This window comes from Pongo abelii, chromosome X (assembly GCF_028885655.2).
Source record: "Pongo abelii isolate AG06213 chromosome X, NHGRI_mPonAbe1-v2.0_pri, whole genome shotgun sequence".
Classification (NCBI taxonomy): domain Eukaryota; kingdom Metazoa; phylum Chordata; class Mammalia; order Primates; family Hominidae; genus Pongo; species Pongo abelii.
The window spans coordinates 24,674,324-24,692,493 of record NC_072008.2 but is presented as its reverse complement, the minus strand read 5'-3'; the positions used below and the strand labels follow the sequence as shown (position 1 = coordinate 24,692,493).

General features: G+C 43.1%; 1 protein-coding gene across 7 annotated transcripts in view; it reads left to right on the top strand.

Moving 5' to 3' along the window:
* Nucleotides 1-18,170, top strand: part of PCYT1B (phosphate cytidylyltransferase 1B, choline) — a 114,489-nt gene that overhangs the window by 86,194 nt on the left and 10,125 nt on the right. For all 7 annotated transcript variants that reach the window (XM_054544424.2, XM_024240718.3, XM_054544427.2 and 4 more), the window contains 2 exons: nt 6,907-7,049; nt 11,072-11,260. In XM_054544424.2, coding sequence (XP_054400399.1) covers nt 6,907-7,049; nt 11,072-11,260 — 332 coding nt within the window. The remainder of the gene's footprint in view (nt 1-6,906; nt 7,050-11,071; nt 11,261-18,170) is intronic.

Sequence of the window (18,170 nt, the reverse complement as noted above, 5' to 3'; positions counted from 1 at the left end):
CCTAAGGGTCATTGACCCAGGCTCCTATCTCCTTCTTGGCATCATTGCCAGCTCCTGGCAGAACTGATGCTTTTACATTTCCCATGATGGGGAACTCCCTGCCTTCTGAGGCAGCCCGTTCCATCTTGGATGGTTTTGGCTGTCATTGTTTAATATATGAATCCCCTGAGTGCATCTATAAGCCAGTAATTGTATGAGAGAAAATGAATAAGACATAGACCTCACCCTTGAGAGAGAGTAGAGACAGACATAAATAATTACCCAAAATATAACCAGCCTGTGGCAGAGTATATACAACACAGCAGGCCAGGGCAGCATGTTCGAAGGTGGGACTGTACGAAGCACAGCGTATCTGGAGAAAATAAACATGTTAATGTAGTGTAGGGTGTGTGGAGGTGGGAGGCAGAGGTGGAGACTGGCAGGACAAGCTGGTTGAGGCTTGCTTCCATATGATGTTACATGGAACCAAATACTGTTCTGAGGCAGGGGAGTGCCGTGATCAGGTCTTTTGTGTGGGAAGGAGCAACTGGGGGGCCATAAGTGGTTTCCATAACTAAACTTAACTAGGAAACCCCATTTCCACAGCTGACAGAAAAAAAAAAAAAACACTTGACATGTGATATCATTCAGACTCTTCTAGGTTTGTACTTAGACTGTGTAGAGTAAACTTTTTGCCTTTTTCTCCTGAGGTGATCTAAGTTTCTGGAGCACTCTGGCCTGGCATGGGATGGGGATCTTTAGTTGTGAGGTCTCAAGACCTGCTCAGCCATCAGCCCCACTTACCAGACCCCTGTGGCAGCCTCTGAGACTCTGTTACCTCCCCACTTTGGCCTGTCCTGGCCACAGACTCTGCCGCAGGATTCCCTTCCCTGTGCTATAGGTGTGCTGCCCAGCAGTCATGCTGATCTTAAATCTTGGCTTCCTTCCATATTCCTCTAGAGAGTCCCCAGGAAACTTAAAAAATGTACTCCATAATCTACTAGAGGGCAAGGGAAACCGGGCAATGTCAGTAAGCCATGTCAGGCCCTGTCTGACCTGCCCGCCACATTGGCCTCTGTAAAACTATTTCTTTCCAAAATTCCTAGCCGTAAACAAGGTGCCAGTGGCCCTGCACTGAACTTTCTAAAGGGGTCTCTTCCCTGCCCCTGCCCCTGGGATTTGAACCTGAGTCAGAGCAAGGGACAGACCGCACTCCTGTTCTCTCACTTCTGCTGTCCGCCTCCCGATCCCTCTCTGCACTCCTCCCCTCAACTCCCAGATGTGCTTTTCTTCTTCCTGGAGAGCAGAAAACTGCCCCTTAATTAATTTCATGCCTTCCCAGGGTTAATATACACTCCAGGGCTTATAGTCAAACATTCTGTACCCTGAGTCTACTCAGCCTCTGGTTCTTAATAGTTCAAAAGACACTTCTGGGATTTATAATATCCTTTTTATACTCCTCAAATCCTGGCTCTTCCTAGTGGAATTCTTGCCTTTCTTAACTCTTCTTTTTAAATGAGCCTTAAAAAGAGCCTGTTTTAGAAGTTGAAGGCTGAACACGGCCTCCTGTACTCTCAGCTTCATCTGCCTCCCCCTGAAGTCATCGAGGTCTCAGTGTCCATGGGAACAGGGCCTCAGGACAGACATGATCCCTAGAAATGAAAACAACATTGGATACTAGTTTGAAAAATTATTGTTACATAAAATGTATGTATTCTCCCTGATGGCGTTTTTGTTGGTTCACACTCCTTGGGGGCCAGCCTGGGAAGCTCCATGCCATCCCCTGCAGGGCTGGTGGTGGGGACTGTACCATCCTCTTAGGAAGGACTTCCTGAGAAGTCAAGAGCATTGGATAATGGGAGGCCTGACATTCTCAAATCTCAATCTTGTTTGTGAGGAGTTCCAAGGAAGGAAACCTCATCCACTTCGGACTTGGAAGTCTGCTCTGGAACTGGAGAAGAAACTGGCAGATGCCTCAGTTACATCAAGATGGGTTACAGCATGGCGTGATTAATATTTATTTATTTACTTACTTTACTTACTTAGTTTATGAGACAAGGTCTCACTCTTTCACCCAGGCTGGAGTACAGTGGTGTGATCATAGCTCACTGCAACCTTGACCTCCTGGGCTCAGGCAATCCTCCCACTTCAGCCTCTCAAGTAGCTGGGACTACAGGCACACACCACCATGCCCAGCTGATTTTAAAATTTTTTGTAGAGTCTCCCTGTGTTGCCCAGACTGGTCTCAAACTCCTGGGCTCAAGTGATCTTCCCACCTTGGCCTCCCAAAGTGCTGGGATTATAGGTGTGAGCCACCATGCCTGGCCTGATAAATACCCTTTAAAGTCATTGTAAGATCTGAACTATGAGCCAGCTGCTCCTTTCCTAAAATTGCCATAAGGATTTGTTATAGACCAGTGCTTATGAAACTTAGATGTGCCTCAGATCATCTGTGGAATCTTGTGAAAATTCAGATTCAGATTCAGTAGGTCTGGTGGGGCCAGAGATTCCCATTTCTAGTGAGCTCTCAGGTTGTTAGATGCTGTAGGTCCATAGGCCTCACTTAGAGTAGCAAAGATTTGGACCAGGCATTCTCATCCAACTGAGTTATCCCCAGGGTTTCTTGAATCAGTGTTTCCTGGGGGCAGTAGTTCCTTGGCTACCTTATAGTGTATAGGAATAAGAATTTGGTGGCAGTTTTCTTTCTGGGTGAGTGGCTGTCAGTGAGCTAAGAATATGTTGCTTTCCTGATTTGGGGAATAAAATGTCAAGTTCCAGTTGTTTAGGTGTAGGAACAAGCCAACATTTTTCTAACTCTAGCAATCCAGCATCCCTATTGTTGCATAAGAAAGTGACTCCTAAAGTTAGTGACTTAAAAGAGCCTCTTGATTTCACTCATGATTTTGTGGGGCAGGATTTTAGCAGAGGCTTGGCTGGGTAGTTCTTGCTTGGGGTCTCTCAAACAGTTGTAGTCAGATGTTGGTGGTGGCTGTGGTCATCTGAAGGCTCGACTGGGCTAGGGCTCCCAGGTGGTACACTTACGTGGCTGGCCTTGGATGCTGGCTATGATCATGGTGCTCAGTTGCAGTTGCCACTGGGGCATACAGGTGGCCTCTTCATGTTGCTTGGGCTTCTCACAGCATGGCAGCTGAAAGGTAATATCTAGAGAGAAAGCAGTCTTGACAGAAGCCACAAGGCTTCTTCTGACTTAGTCTTGGAAGTCGCACAGAGTTACTTTTGCCACATTCATTTGGTACAAGCAAGTCACTGAGGCCAGCCCAGATTCCAGGGCAAGGGAATTGGGCCATCTTTAATCCACCACAATGCCCTTTCCAAATTGAATAGTCAAGTAGCATTTTACTTGCCCTAGTAGCACAGGCTAAGACTCGATGTAACTTTTCCTATGTGCAAGGACCCTTCCTTGTGCTCCATCAAATCTGCTCTGCTGATTCCTTAGCAGGAGGGAGAATCACAGTAATGATCTATTTGGGACCCAGGTAGAGAAGGCCAGAATTCATCATGGGAGAAAGATGCTCAGAAATGGCCTCAGCATCCATATTTGGCTTTCATACTCAAATCATGGCTTATTTTGAAAGTCAAAAGTCTCTTTAAATGAAACCAGAGATATCAAGGGCATGACTTAAACTTTACAACACTCTGCTCTGCTTGTCAGAACTATGTGTCAAAATCCTCTAGCAAAGCTGGATGAAAAGATGGAGCTTAAATTAAATAGACTGTAAGGTCCACATTACTCATCACCATTCTAATATTGCCTACTACTGTTGAAAGTTTCCTTCATTAACATGTGCTTTGCTGCTTCTTAAAATAGCTCCATAACCAAATGCCGCAATTCTGAAAAGCATGATAAAAAAGGTTCTCTGATCATGCTCATTACCGAATATTTTTAGCAGAGCAATAATTAGGATTTGAAGGAAGCCGGGTATCTCATTATGTCAACAGAGGGCTTGGCTTCTTTCAGAGACCTACCTCCCAACCAGCCAAAGCAAATCTCTCCCTAAGCCAAATCTACTTTCAGTTACTCAAACACAGAGACTTCACCTTCTGGCTTCAAAGAAAGGGTAAGCTCATGGCATCAATGTCTTACATGACTTGCTAAAATCCATTAGTCACTAGAGAATCGTCTTATTATTTCAGCAGGAGGGGTGTGGGTAAAATATCTGCCTGCTGAAAGATGGGATGGATTTCTCACCAGAGTGTTCCCCACTGTTCCCACAAAGGTGGGGATGTCGTCTCAGGGTTCCCCCACCCACCAGAGCCTCCTGCACAGCTGGGTCAATTTGGGTGCTATTTATGTTCGTGTGTTTAGATGGTTACATCCTCTACCTTCCATTTGGTTTTCCGTGTTAGATTCTTCCCTCCTAGAAGGTGATAAAAGAAGTGTTTGGCCTAGTGGCAAACCCCAACTGTCCTCTGACCATGGAACATAAGAAACTGGATGTTTTGTTTCTAACATCAGCAGTTCCACTCTGCTACTGATACTATAAATGTGCAAATGACATCAAAAGAAAGCTCCAAAGAGACATCCTCACTGGGGCTACAAGATGGAAACATTCAGAGAGAACTGGGTTTGGAAGGGCACTTAGAGATCAATATTCATCTAGTCATTCATTCAACAAATATTCCTGTGGTGCCTGTTTGTCACCCAGTGCTGAGAATGTAGAAGAGGACGAGAAAGGCATGATCCCTTCCCTAGTGTAGCTTATAGTCAACAAGACAGTTGTTGAACAAGTTATTTTATAAAGATCTTGCTGTATTTGGAGGGAATGGGAGTGGTCCATGGGAAGGAACAACACACCAGAAGACCTAGTCTGAGGGTTGAGATATTTGCTTGAGGAAGTGACACTAAAGCTGAAGCCCAGTGGATGCCCAGGAGTTAACCAGGTAGAGATTGTGTCTGTGGCAGAGTGAGGGGAGGGGAACCAACCCTTTCAGGACACTGAAGAAATCCAGCATGGCTGGGCTGAGGCAGGGTCAGCCTACTTCACAGCTCCACAGAATACAACAGCAGTCCCCCCCCCCGCCCCGCAATTGTATAGCAGGGGGGCCTTGGTTTAGGGAGTGAAAGGGAGAGGGTCTGAGATAAAATTGGAGAGAAGCACAGGGAAGAGACATGCAAGCTGCTGCACAGCCAAGTTAAGGATTTGACTCTGAATCCAGAGAAGAGCAGAAAGCCAGTGGAGGTTTTTGAGCAGAACTCTGACTTGCATTTAGTAAGAACGCTCTGTAGAACTTGCTCTCTGGGTTGAGGCAGACAAAAATGACATTGCTGGAGACTGGTTTTGAGGTTCTTGCTGTGATCTTTGACCAAGATGGTGTTGAATTGGTTTAGGATGGAAGAAAGTGAGTGAATTAGGGAAACATTTAAGAAGTAGATTGGGAACTCGGTTGGATGTGGGGAGTGAGAGAGAAAGAAATGGCACAGATGAGTCCCAGGTCATCATGTCCAATCACCTTTTTCTCAGCTGAGGAGACTACTGTTAAGTAACTTGCCTTCAGAGGGTTTGAGTGACTTGCCCACATCTACAAATCAAGAACCCAGTGCCCTTGTCCCCAGGCTTTGTCCATCATACTGTCCCATGCCTGATGCCTCTGACTGAGTGGCTATAATGATATGGGGTAGAAAGATCTCAGTTGCCAACAACATGTCATTTCAGTTCACAACAGAAGTGTGAGCATAAACCTGATTCTTGCCTTTGTTAATATTTGTGACCTCTTTATAGCCCTGTATCTGTTGATATACCCAAATTTATCTTTGAAGACTTTAAGGAAGTTCTATTAGAACTTGGCATCCTCTGTGCTTGTTTATTTTTACTCAGCCCCACATATTCTAGATGAAAGGGCCTTTGAGTGGTGAAACTACCAGTACAGTAGACTGTTCTTAGGAAGATAAATCATCTAACCATCCCTACAGGCATCCCTTTAGATCAGAGATGACACAAGTAGTACACTTTTTCTTCTTTTCCTTTAGTATAACATGAGCAGACTTCCTTGGAGATGAAGCAGAGTTGCTGTGATCTAATTCATTGACTCAGTTGTTAGTCTTCATTTACTTTCTCACTCAATTTGCATTTATTGAGCACCTTCCATGTGCTAGACACAGGGGCTGAGCTGGGTGCTGGGGATGCAAAGACAATTAAGGCACTATCAGTGCTTTCAAAATGTTCATTTTCTACATGGAGACAAATGTTTAATTTTTTTTTTTTTTTGAGACAAGGTCAGGCTGGCATGCAGTGGCACAGTCACTGCTCACAGCAGCCTTGATCTTGGACTCAAGTGATCCTCTCACTTTAGTCTCCGAAGTAGCTGGGACCACAGGCGTGCACCATCACACCCAGCTAATTTTTGTATTTTTTGTAAAGACAGGATTTTGTCATGTTGCCCAGGCTGGTCTCGAACTCCTGGACTCAAATGGTCTGCCTGCCTCAGCCTTCGAAAGTACTGGGATTAAAGGCATAAGCCACCATGGCTGGCCCAGTATTTTTGTTAATGAAAGATAAGTTAGGTTCTGAATGTTGTGGATTCTGCCTGATGATGTCAGAAAAGACTTCCCAGAGGCATAACCTTGAAGCTGGACTTTGCAGGATGAGGAAGAGCTTTGCAGTTAATATGAGCAGGGAGGGGGTATCCAGGGCAGAAAGGAAAGGCTCAGCATGGGTAAACAGCAGGGGCCAGGCAAGTACATGGTACGTCCTGGAAACAGGTCTGGGATGATGAACATGTAGCATTTAAGGTAGAGAGGAATTCCACGGAACTAAGGCTGGAAGAGTCACTTGGGGCCAGACATAAAGTCTTCACTGGCATACCCAGGAGCTCCAACTTTGTCCTGTAAAGGGGGACCATTAACGGAGATGGGTCAACTGAGGTGATCTTAATTTTTCCTCTATCCGCTCTTTTCTACTTGAACAGGGATGTTCGTTCCAACACAGAGAACAGAAGGCATCTCAACATCGGACATCATTACCAGAATTGTTCGTGACTATGATGTTTATGCCCGACGTAACCTCCAGAGAGGGTATACAGCCAAGGAACTGAATGTCAGCTTTATAAATGTAAGCATGCCACCTCAAACCCTCTGAAGACCACCATGCCACACCACCACCACCACTGCTGCTGTTTATTGAGCACTTACTAAGTGCTATGCAGTGTTCTCCCTCTCTCTCTCTCTCTCTTTTTTTTTTTTTTTTTTTTTTTTGTAGAGATGGGGTCTCACTATGTATAATATTTTAAGTTTGATTTAACTTTTTTTTTTTTTTGAGACAGGGTCTCACTATGTTATCCAGACTGGTCTTGAACTCCTGGGCTCAAGCGATCCTCCTGCCTCAGCCTCCTGAGTAGCTGGGATTACAGGCATTTGCCACCATGCCTGTGCAGTGTCCTTAACGCTTTGTATTTATTTTCTCATTTAACCCACACAATAACCCATGATGTATTATTATCCCCATTTTACAGATGATAAAACCAGTGTCTACAGGGGTAACATAAATTAACCAAAGAACACAGGTAGTGAGCTTCACATTTTATAAAGGTGCTTCCTTGCTTCCCTCCTCTTACCCCAAACTCTGTCTTTAGAATTTTTAGACTTGATTGAAGGGTTTCTGGGAGATCTACCCCTTGTAAAAGGCAAGAGTTATCTTCTGCTGAAAGGAAAGGGAGGAGGGAAGAGGCAATGAAAGCTAAACCCAGAGAAACTTTTTTATTCTAACGTTTTAAAATTTTCATTTGATTAAGGCCTTACAGATGCTCATTAGAAACCTTAATGGCCATTTTTCATTGTCCAAAGAAATTACAGCTGCTTAAATAAAGCCTAAAGTCTTTGGCTTCCTTTTGTAGTTCTACCATATTGTTCCCACAGGACTGCTGTTAGTTTAATAATAGAGGAACTGTTAAAACAACATTTAAGTTCTGGCATACATGTGCAGAACATGCAGGTTTGTTACATAGGTATACACGTGCCATGGTGGTTTACTGCACCCATCAACCCGTCATCTACATTAGGTATTTCTCCTAATGCTATCCCTCCCCTAGTCCCCCACCCCCTGACAGGCCCCGGTGTGTGATATTCCCCTCCCTGTGTCCATGTGTTCTCATTGTTCAGCTTCCACTTATGAGTGAGAACATGCGGTGTTTGGTTTTCTGTTCCTGTGTTAGTTTGCTGAGAATGATGGTTTCCAGCTTCATTCATGTCCCTGCAAAGGACATGAACCCATCCTTTTTTATGTATGCATAGTATTCCATGGTGTATATGTGCCACATTTTCTTTATCCAGTCTATCATTGATGGGCATTTGGGTTGGTTCCAAGTCTTTGCTATTGTGAATAGTGCCTCAATAAACATACGTGTGCATGTGTCTTTATAGTAGACAAAGAACATTAACAGTGACTTAGATTCCCTCAGGATGCCATTTTTATATAATAATAATAATAATAAAAACAATCTTTAAAATAAGCAAAACAAGCTGTTAAAAAGCAAAGAGGGCAGCCCAGTTGCTGGAGATGATGTTAGTGATTCTGAGCAACTGTATTTGCCTGGGCTCTGAGGTGCCGATATCTTTGATTAAAATAAGAACCCTCCATACATACAGAATTCTAACCCCCCAAAATAGACGCTGTATTTTCAAAGGATGATTCATCTTCAAAGCTAGATACTTAAAATTACATGCAGCTATAATTATCCCATAGCTCACACAATTGATCATTGGTACCTTCAGAATAGGAGGGGCTCATTAATTGTGAATCGTTGATCATGAATTGTCCTCACAAGGCAGGGAGTGTTGAGCATCTAGGCTCTGTGACTTCATATAAGCCAGGCAACAAAATGTCAGGAAATGTCGGAAAATGTCGGGTTTGAGTGGCACCAGAACAAGTGGCTGAACATAATTCAGTCAAAGTGATTATTTAGTATCTGATAGAGAATAAAGCCCTGGTTATTTCAATAAATTAAACTGTCTGTTCTTTCAAATTGGATTCGGTCAACCATCCAAGCATGTCAAGCCATTTTGAAAAGTTATTGCTCACTCTCTTTAAACGGCGTTTAGATAAGCCACTTAGCTCAAGGAACCGTGCAGGCAGTTCGGATGCACTCGCTGCCTTCCTGTGACGACAAACCTGGCTGCAGTTCAGAGATGAAATCTAATGTGATGCATGGGCGTGTAGACAAATCACGGAACCTCAGAGGTGACAGGGACCTTATGCCAGTCAGTCACCCAGTCCAAGTCCCTCAATTTAGAGATGAGGAACGCTGAGCCCAGAAAGGGAGCCTGGCCAAGGTCCTTCAGGTCAGGGAGAGGTAGAGGCAGCAGCAACTTCCCAGTCTCATGACTCCCAGCCCAGTGCTCATTCAGCTATTCTGTGCTGCCCTTAGAGCCATATATAGTAACTATTTCCAGTGCAGAATGAACTGTGGAAAAGAGTGATATAAAGGCAACAGCTAACATTTGCCAAGAGCTCATCATATGCTCATCTAAGTGATTTACTTGGATTATCTCATTTAATCCTCATGATGAGCCTACAAGGGTGAGTAGGATGACTATGTCCAACATAGAGATGAGGAAACAGAGGCCCAGAGAGGTTGAACAACTCACCTAAGGTCACCTAGTAAGTAACAGAAGACAGAGTGACCTCCCATAGCACATGTATGTATATATATATATAGCTCTCAGTAGCAACACACATAGCTCATGCCCCACCCTGAGGCTACAGGAAGGTTTGGAAGGTCGAAATCAAGGACTCTTGACCCAGTTTTGCAATATTCCAGGTGTTTCAAAAAATTCTGAAACACAGGCTAGGCACAGTGGCTCATGCCTGTAATCCCAGCACTTTGGGAGGCCAAGGCGAGGGAATCACTTCAGGTCAGGAGTTCAAGACCAGCCTGGCCAACATGGTGAAACCCCGTCCCTACTAAAAATACAAAAAGTTAGCCGGATGTGGTGGTGCATGCCTGTTATTCCAGCTACTCAGGAGGCTGAGGCATGAGAATCACTTGAACCCGGGAGGCAGAGGTTGCAGTGAGCTGAGATCATGCCATTGCACTCCAGCCTGGGCAACAGAGCGAGACTCCATTAAAAAAAAAAAAAATCTGAAACACAAAATGAACTTTAGTCCCACATAGTAAAGAAAAATGATAAGCCTTACCCCTTTAGGAGAAACATCATGATTTCATGGGGGAAGAGCCTCATGTTATTTTCATGGTTTTAATACTGCTCTCATCAGGTAACACAGACAAATGCCTCTGCCACTTAATACTAATGAAACAGCCAACACACACTGAGAATTTACTAAATGCTGGCCTTTGTGCCAAGCACTTTGCATGCATTGTCACAGCAACCCTAAGGTAAGGATGATTATTATCCCCAATTTACAGATGAGAAGACTGAGGTTTAGAGGTGACATGTGACTTGCCCAGCATACGATGGTTTCCAAGCACATAAGTAGACATTGCTGCAGAAAGACTATAAGAAGAACAAAATCTGAGTCTAGAGAAACTATCAGCACAAAAGTTTTCATCACCACCAAGGAAATCAATACAGTTAAATTAGCGTAGTGGAAAATATCAGTACAGTGGAAATTTTAGTATAACACATAGGTTCTAAGGCCCAGTCAATGGCCCACTTATTTCAAGCAATATTGTTTTAACCATATCCCAGTAAAACAGCGAACTCAGGCAGCTTCTGAATAGTCATTGTGTGCACAATTCATACTTTTGTCTAAGTCTCAGCAGAATTGAATGGGGTTATTTGCCCAATATCTATGCACAACAAAAGACAGCTATGTGTTTTTTATTCTCCTCTTATGTAAGTGAATCCAACTCAAAGACATTTAAAAGAAAGAAGATATTAAAACCACTTGTACTTCCCCTTACATATCCAAATGAATTAATGGCAGATGACTTTTCTTATGAGAGATGTGCCTTTCCATCAACCTAGCCCTTGGGAAATGGCAACATCTTGACTCTTCAGGTTAGGAACAGATACAAATTGAAATAAAATGTGACCTTTAATGTGAATGATTGATCTCTCTCATGTCCTCTTGGATAAATCTGTTTTTGGTTTTTTTTTTCTGTAAACTTTCACCAGGAGAAGAGGTACCGTTTCCAGAACCAAGTGGACAAAATGAAGGAAAAAGTCAAGAATGTGGAGGAAAGATCAAAGGAATTTGTGAACAGAGTGGAAGAAAAGAGCCATGATCTAATTCAAAAGTGGGAAGAGAAGTCAAGGGAATTCATTGGCAACTTCCTAGAACTGTTTGGACCTGATGGAGCATGGGTATGTAATTATTTCACTTTACCCCACAATGATGAGTGTTTTCAGTTTATCCTCCTTTTTATGGAGCCACTCAAGTGTGCCCCTTATGTCAGATCCACTGCATGCCCTCTACTTTAGGCATCAGCCTGAATGACTTCAAGTCCATATCACTTCCTTACTGAGTTTCTGCTTTACTCGTCAATATGGCACCCAGTAGCACACAAAGCCAGGTCTGGTCTCAGTTTCTAGTTCTTATCCAGAGCTTGGAAGCCATTTGGAGATCATTGAGTGTCTATTACTTCAGGGGTTGATGCTGTCGCTCATCTCAGTCTCCCAGTTGGAGATGATGAAACTTTGGGAGTACAGATGAAGTGGGCTAGTGGCAGCACGGAGCTTGTGTTACAAGACATGGATGATGGGATCTTGGATTAACTATTGGCATTTATGTTTTGGGGAGGAGAATCCAAAGAAATGTACTATGTCAGTCAGTTTTTGTTGTCAGGAGCCCTCCTGTTTTACTGGTTGGAAGAGAGAGAGAGAAGAAGTAGGAGTTTGCCCTGCATCTGTGCCCATCGTGCCCTGATTTTCCCCTGGTTTTTCATGACGTGCAAATGTTGGGATAAGGCACAACAGTCTTTGGGGACTGAGGACATGATCTGAATCTTAAAACTGAGAGGAAATGTAGACGGTCTCCTTGCCTAAAATCTGAACAACTCTGAATGATAACTATGGAAAGGGAAAAGAAAATTCTGGAAACCTCCACTGGTACTTTATTGGTATTTCTATTGTGCATGCCCTTCCCAAGTAAATACCAGTATTGTCAGGATAGTTGATGAGGGGTCTGTAAAAGAGATTCAAAAAGTTTACTTTAGAGACACTAAAGGGTTGACGAGGGTTGTATGAAAGAAATACTAAAAACGAAATTTCCTCCTACAACAAAAAGAAAAAAATTCCATTTGATTTCTCTGATTTTAAGTAGCCTGGATTTCCTATTATAATATGAGAAGTCTCTACCAAAATCCACTTTGACTTAATTATTTTATTGACGGGTTGTCACTGCTACCTCTGCTTGTTTGAGCTCATTCATTATAGGATTATCTAAAAGTGAAACACTTAATTAGTAATAGAAAAAGAACAATGTTTGGGAAGTTGGGAGAGATGCTTTGCTTAACACCTGGCAGCCTCTAAGTGATTATAGAGGTGGGTGTTATAGGCCAACCATGTCCTAACAGCTGAGTCTGAGAGGGGTGAAAGGTTTACAAGGACTGCATGAGCCTTCAAAGACTCCTAGAAAGAGCTGGCAAGAGTGGAGGAGCCAAGGGCTGGGCTCCTTTTCATTTTCCCCAGTCCTGTTAAAAATTTCAGCTCAGATAATTTAATTCCTGGTACATTTCTTAATGTTCTTGTCTATGCATGGCACTATGCATAAAGAAGAACATAAAAACAGACAAAGTACAGACCCTGTTCTCTCGTCTCTATGACATATGGTCTGAAATTTTCTATTTAATCTAGTGTGTATTTTAATAGTTCACATTTTCACAACTAATTTCCAGGCTCTGAAGAAACAGCTAGTGGTTTTTAATGAAACCATGTAGGTGTCCATTCGTTTGCAGGGATTCAGAAACCTGTCTCCGCTGATAAGAGCTGGTATAGTAACTCAAGGGGGTGCATGTTTTCTCCACTTGGAGTGAGTAAAGGCAGGGAAAAAATATAATTTCCCACTTTGGGAGGCCGAAGTGGATGGATTACCTGAGGTCAGGAGTTTGAGACTAGCCTGGCCAACATGGTGAAACCCCGTATTTACTAAAAATACAAAAAAATTAGCCAGGTGTGCTGGCACGTACCTGTAGTCCCAGCTACTCAGGAGCCTGAGGCAGGAGAATTGCTTGAGCCCAGGAGGCAGAGGTTGCAGTGAGCCCAGATCATGCCACCACACTCCAGCCTGGGTGACAGAGAGAGACTCTGTCTCAAAAAATATATATATATGTATATATATATGTGTGTGTGTGTGTGTGTGTATATATGTTTGTATGTGTACACGTGTGTAAACATATGTGTATATATGTGTATGTAAACATATGTGTATGTGTGTATATGTGTGTATATATGTGTGTATGTGTGTATATCTGTGTGTGAATATCTGTGTGTATATGTATGTGTGTATATATGTATATATGTGTGTATGTGTGTGTATATGTTTGTATATATGTGTGTTTTTGTATATATGTGTATATATATGTGTATGTATGTGTGTATGTGTGTGTGTGTATATATATATATATAAAATTTCATAAAAATTTTATAGACCTTAGTCATTTCACGCTCCCAGTGAAGGCGAAACAGTAGCTGGAATCGTTCTTGGGAGTCTGATGACAGCAAGCCAAGGTGATTTTTAAGAAATGAAACCCAGTTTAGAGCCTGGAGGTTTTTCTTTTTAAAACTTGCTATTAGTGTCAAAACTGTTATTACCATTAATTTACCATATCAGCCAGACTAAGACAATACTTTTTTTCTGTTGACGTTAAAAATACAGGAATAGTTACAAGGATGTTAAACGCCAAGATAAGTAATTTGCTTTTCATGAATATGCTATTATTATAATAATTCCTTATTTGTGAATTTGGGACTGGAACTCATTTCTTAAAATAGAAGATCTGTATTACCGGCAAATACAGTACTGTTACGAAAAACCCAAACTTGGAAAGGCACAAAATAGAAGGATTTAAGATACAAGTTCTGGTACAATGAGATTGGTATGCAGCATAGTATGTAACTTATATTGGGTATTCCACAAATGTTTCTGGGTTAAATGAATGTATGAATGAATGGATGTATGAGGAAGACCTATTCACAGAACCTTCCAGCATCTGCAAAGGATTTGTATGGTAAGGCCTAAATCCCCCACCCCATATACGTGTGTGTGTGTGTGTGTGTATGTAGACAGATAGATAGGTGATAAATAGATAGATAGCCTTAGACTTTTATTGCTTATGGTGCTAGGTACAGGACTTTATTACAACTTGGTGTTTGGTGGATCAAATTCAGTACGCAGACGTAGTGTGCTTTGCCCTTAACAATGTTTTAAAATTTATTTTAGGGAAAGCGTGAGCTCTTGTTTTCCATAGTCACACCTTGCTCGGCTGCTCCTTCCCCCTTCCCTAACCTGACTCACACATTTATGCAGCCCATCTGGCCCCAGGGAATATTTGAATTTGCTCCTTGTGGTATAGTCTTTTTTAAAGCAGGGTCTCACTCTGTTGCCCAGGCTGGAGTGCAGTGGCATGATCATGACTCACTGTAACCTCAAATTCCTGGGCTCAAGCAATCCTCCCACCTCAGCCTCCCAGATACCTGGGACTATGGGTGTGTGCCACCATGCCCAGCTAATTTTTAAATTTTTTGTAGAGATGCAGTCTTACTCTATTGCCCAGACTGGAGTGAAGTGGCGTGATCATGACTCACTGTAACCTCGAACTCCTGGGCTCAAGAGACCCTCTTGCCTTGGCCTACCAAGGTGCTGGGATTACAGGCATGAGCCACCGTGCCTGGCCATAGTCTTTAAGTCTCCCCAAGTGACCTTATATTTGACATTAAGGATGGCAATATAAAATTGAAGCCCTTACATGCTATCTCTGAGTAGAAAGTAGTGATGATGATGATGATGATGATAGTGAATAAGAAGATGATGATGATGACATTGTCTAAAAGTTGTATAGCAGGTTGAATTCTTTTTTCAATGTCCTTGCACATTTATTCTACCCATTTTATTTACTTATTTATTTTTATTTATTTATTTATTTTTGAGATGGAGTCTCACTCACTCTGTCACCCCAGGTGGAGTGCAATGGCGCGATCTCGGTTCACTGCAACCTCTGCCTCCCGGGCTCAAGTGATTCTCCTGCCTCAGCCTCCCGAGTAGCTAGGACTACAGGCATGTGCTACCACGCCCGGCTAATTTTTGTATTTTTAGTAGAGACGGGGTTTCACCATGTTGGCCAGGCTGGTCTCAAACTCCTGACCTCAAGTGATCCACCCACCTTGGCCTCCCGCCACCCATTTTAACCACACAAGAAGGTACATTTTATAGATAAATATATAGATATAGACAAAGGCCTACAAAATTATACTATGAAACTTTCCCGTGGTCTCACAGGAGTTGGTAGGCGGTAGGATGGAGCCTGGTGCTAGCCTCTTTCTCCTGGTCATGTCTGTATCCTTCACCATAGGAATGTTCACATGATGCAGTCATTTTGCTTCATTTTCCTTTGGTTGGGGTGTGTCACTGTAGAGAAACTGAGGTCTACCAACATCCCTCTAAGGCCTTTGACAATGCCAGTTGCCAGAATTGTACTTGAGACCAGGCCATCTAGATTTATGATAGGCACTCTCAGCCCTCTACTCTACTGCTGTCTCTAGGCTTTCTCAGCAAACAGAAAGTGTGGTATCCATGCCTATTAGTTAGCTTTTGGTGGTAACAAATTACCTCAAAACTTGGTGGCTTAAAACGACAAACATTTATTATCTCACAGTCTCTGAGGGTCAGGAAGCAGGAAGCAGCCCAGCTGGATGGTTCTGACTCGGTCTTTCATGAAGTTGCAGTCAAGACGTCAGCTGGTGGCCAGGCACAGTAGTTCACACCTGTAATCCCAGTACTTTGGGAGGCCGAGGCAGGTGTATCACCTGAGGTCAAGAGTTCAAGACCAGCCTGGCCAACATGGTGAAACCCCATCTTTACTAAAAATACAAAAATTGGCCAGGCATGGTGGTACACGGCTGTAATCCCAGCTACTCGGGAGGCTGAGGCAGGAGAATCACTTGAACCCTGGAGGCGGAGGTTGCAATGAGTCGAGATTGCACCACTGCACTCCAGCCTGGGGGACAAGAGTGAAACTCCGTCTCAAAAAACAAATTTGTGACAAATATATTCATAAACATAAAATGTACCATTTTAACCTTTTTTTTTTTTTTCTGAGACTGAGCCTTGCTCTTGTCTCCCAGGCTGGAGTGCAATGGCGTGATCTCGGCTCACTGCAATCTCCACCTCCCAGGTTCAACTGATTCTCCTGTCTCAGCCTCCCGAGTAGCTGGAATTATAGGCGTGCGCCACCACCATGCCCAGCTAATTTTTATATTTTTAGTCAAGATGGGGTTTTGCCATGTTTGCCAGGCTGGCCTCGAACTCCTGACCTCAGGTGATCTGCCTGCCTCAGCCTCCCAAAGTGCTGGGATTACAGGCATGAGCCACTGTGCCCGGCCCATTTTAACCATTTTAAGTGCACAGTTTAGTGGGATTAAATGGTTGCACTCACATTGTCCTGCAACCATCACCACCATCCATCTCCAGAACTTCTTCATCATCCCAAACAGAAACTGTAACCATTAAACAAGAACTCCCTATCCCCTTCTGCCCCCAGCCCCTGGCAGCCAGCCTTCTACTTCCTGCCTCTATAAATTTGACCACTCTATGTACCTCATATGAGTGGAATCATACAGCATTTGTCCTTTTGTGGCTAGCATATTTCACTTAGCATGATGTCTTCAGGGTTCATCCACGTAGTAGCATGTGTCAGAATTTTCTTTCTTTTGAAGGCTGAATGATATTCCATTTTATGTGTACATCACATCTTTTTTATCCATTATTCCATTGATGGATGTTTGGGTTGATGTGAACATTGGTGTTTGAGTTCTGCTTTCAATTCTTTTGGGTATATACTGAGAAATAAAATTGCTGGACAACATGGTAATTCTATGTTTAATTTTTTTGAGGAGCCGCCTTACAGTTTTCCATAGTGGCCACACAGTTTTACATTTCCACCAGCAATGCACAGGGTTCTAATTTCTCCACAACCTCACCAACACTTGTTATTTTCTGTTTGTTTGTTTTAAATAATCATCCTAATTTTAGGCACTGCTAATTTTTAAGATTTTTGATTTTGAGAAAAGAGCTACAAAATATAGTTTGTGGATCTGAATTAGATTTCCCACCTGAGACTTTGACAGTTTTAAAATTTTTATCTTTTTTTTTTTAAAAAGATTGTTGTTGTTGTTTTTAAGACAGAATCTTGCTCTGTCACCCAGGCTGGAGTGCAATGGTGCAATCTCGGCTCACTGCAACTTTGCCTCCTGGGTTCAAGTGATTCTTCTGCCTCAGCCTCCTGAGTAGCTGGGACTACAGGCATATGCCACCATGCCCGACTAATTTTTGTATTTTTAGTAGAGATGGGGTTTTACCATGTTGGCCAGGCTGGTCTCGAACTCCTGACCTGACCTCAAGTGATCCACCCACCTCAGCCTCCCATAGTGCTGGGATTATAGGCATGAGCCACTGCGCCTGGCCTAAAATTTTTATCCTTAAACAAAGGTACAAGTAAAATGTGAATAAACATGAAAAGTTTCTTATTATGCAACTGGCTAATTACAAGAGAGGTGGTCATGAGCAGGGGGTCACTCTCTGGGTAGGTGGCTTAAGGCAAGTTCATTTGCCTCTCTGGGACTTAGTCATAGCATCAGTAAATGGGGAAAGTAAACACAGCTGCCACATAGGGCTGTTGTGAGGATTACATTGGTTCATACTTCATTTTTAAAATTTATATTTTTTGAGACAGGGTCTTGCTTTGTTGCCCAGGCTAGAGTGTAGTGGCACAATCATGGGTCACTGCAACCTTGAACTCCCAGGCTCAAGCGATCTTCCCACCTAGGCCCTCTCCCCACTCAACCTGAGTACCTGGGACTACAGGTGCATACCACCATGCCCAGCTGAGTTTTTCAAAATTGTTTGTAGAGATGGGGGTCTCACTATGTTGCCCAGGCTGATCTCAAACTCCTGGACTCAAGCGGTCCTCCCACCTCAGCCTCCCAAAGTGTTGGGATTATAGGCATGAGCCACTGCACCCAGCCTGGCTCACACTTCAACGCCCTTAGAGCAGTGCCT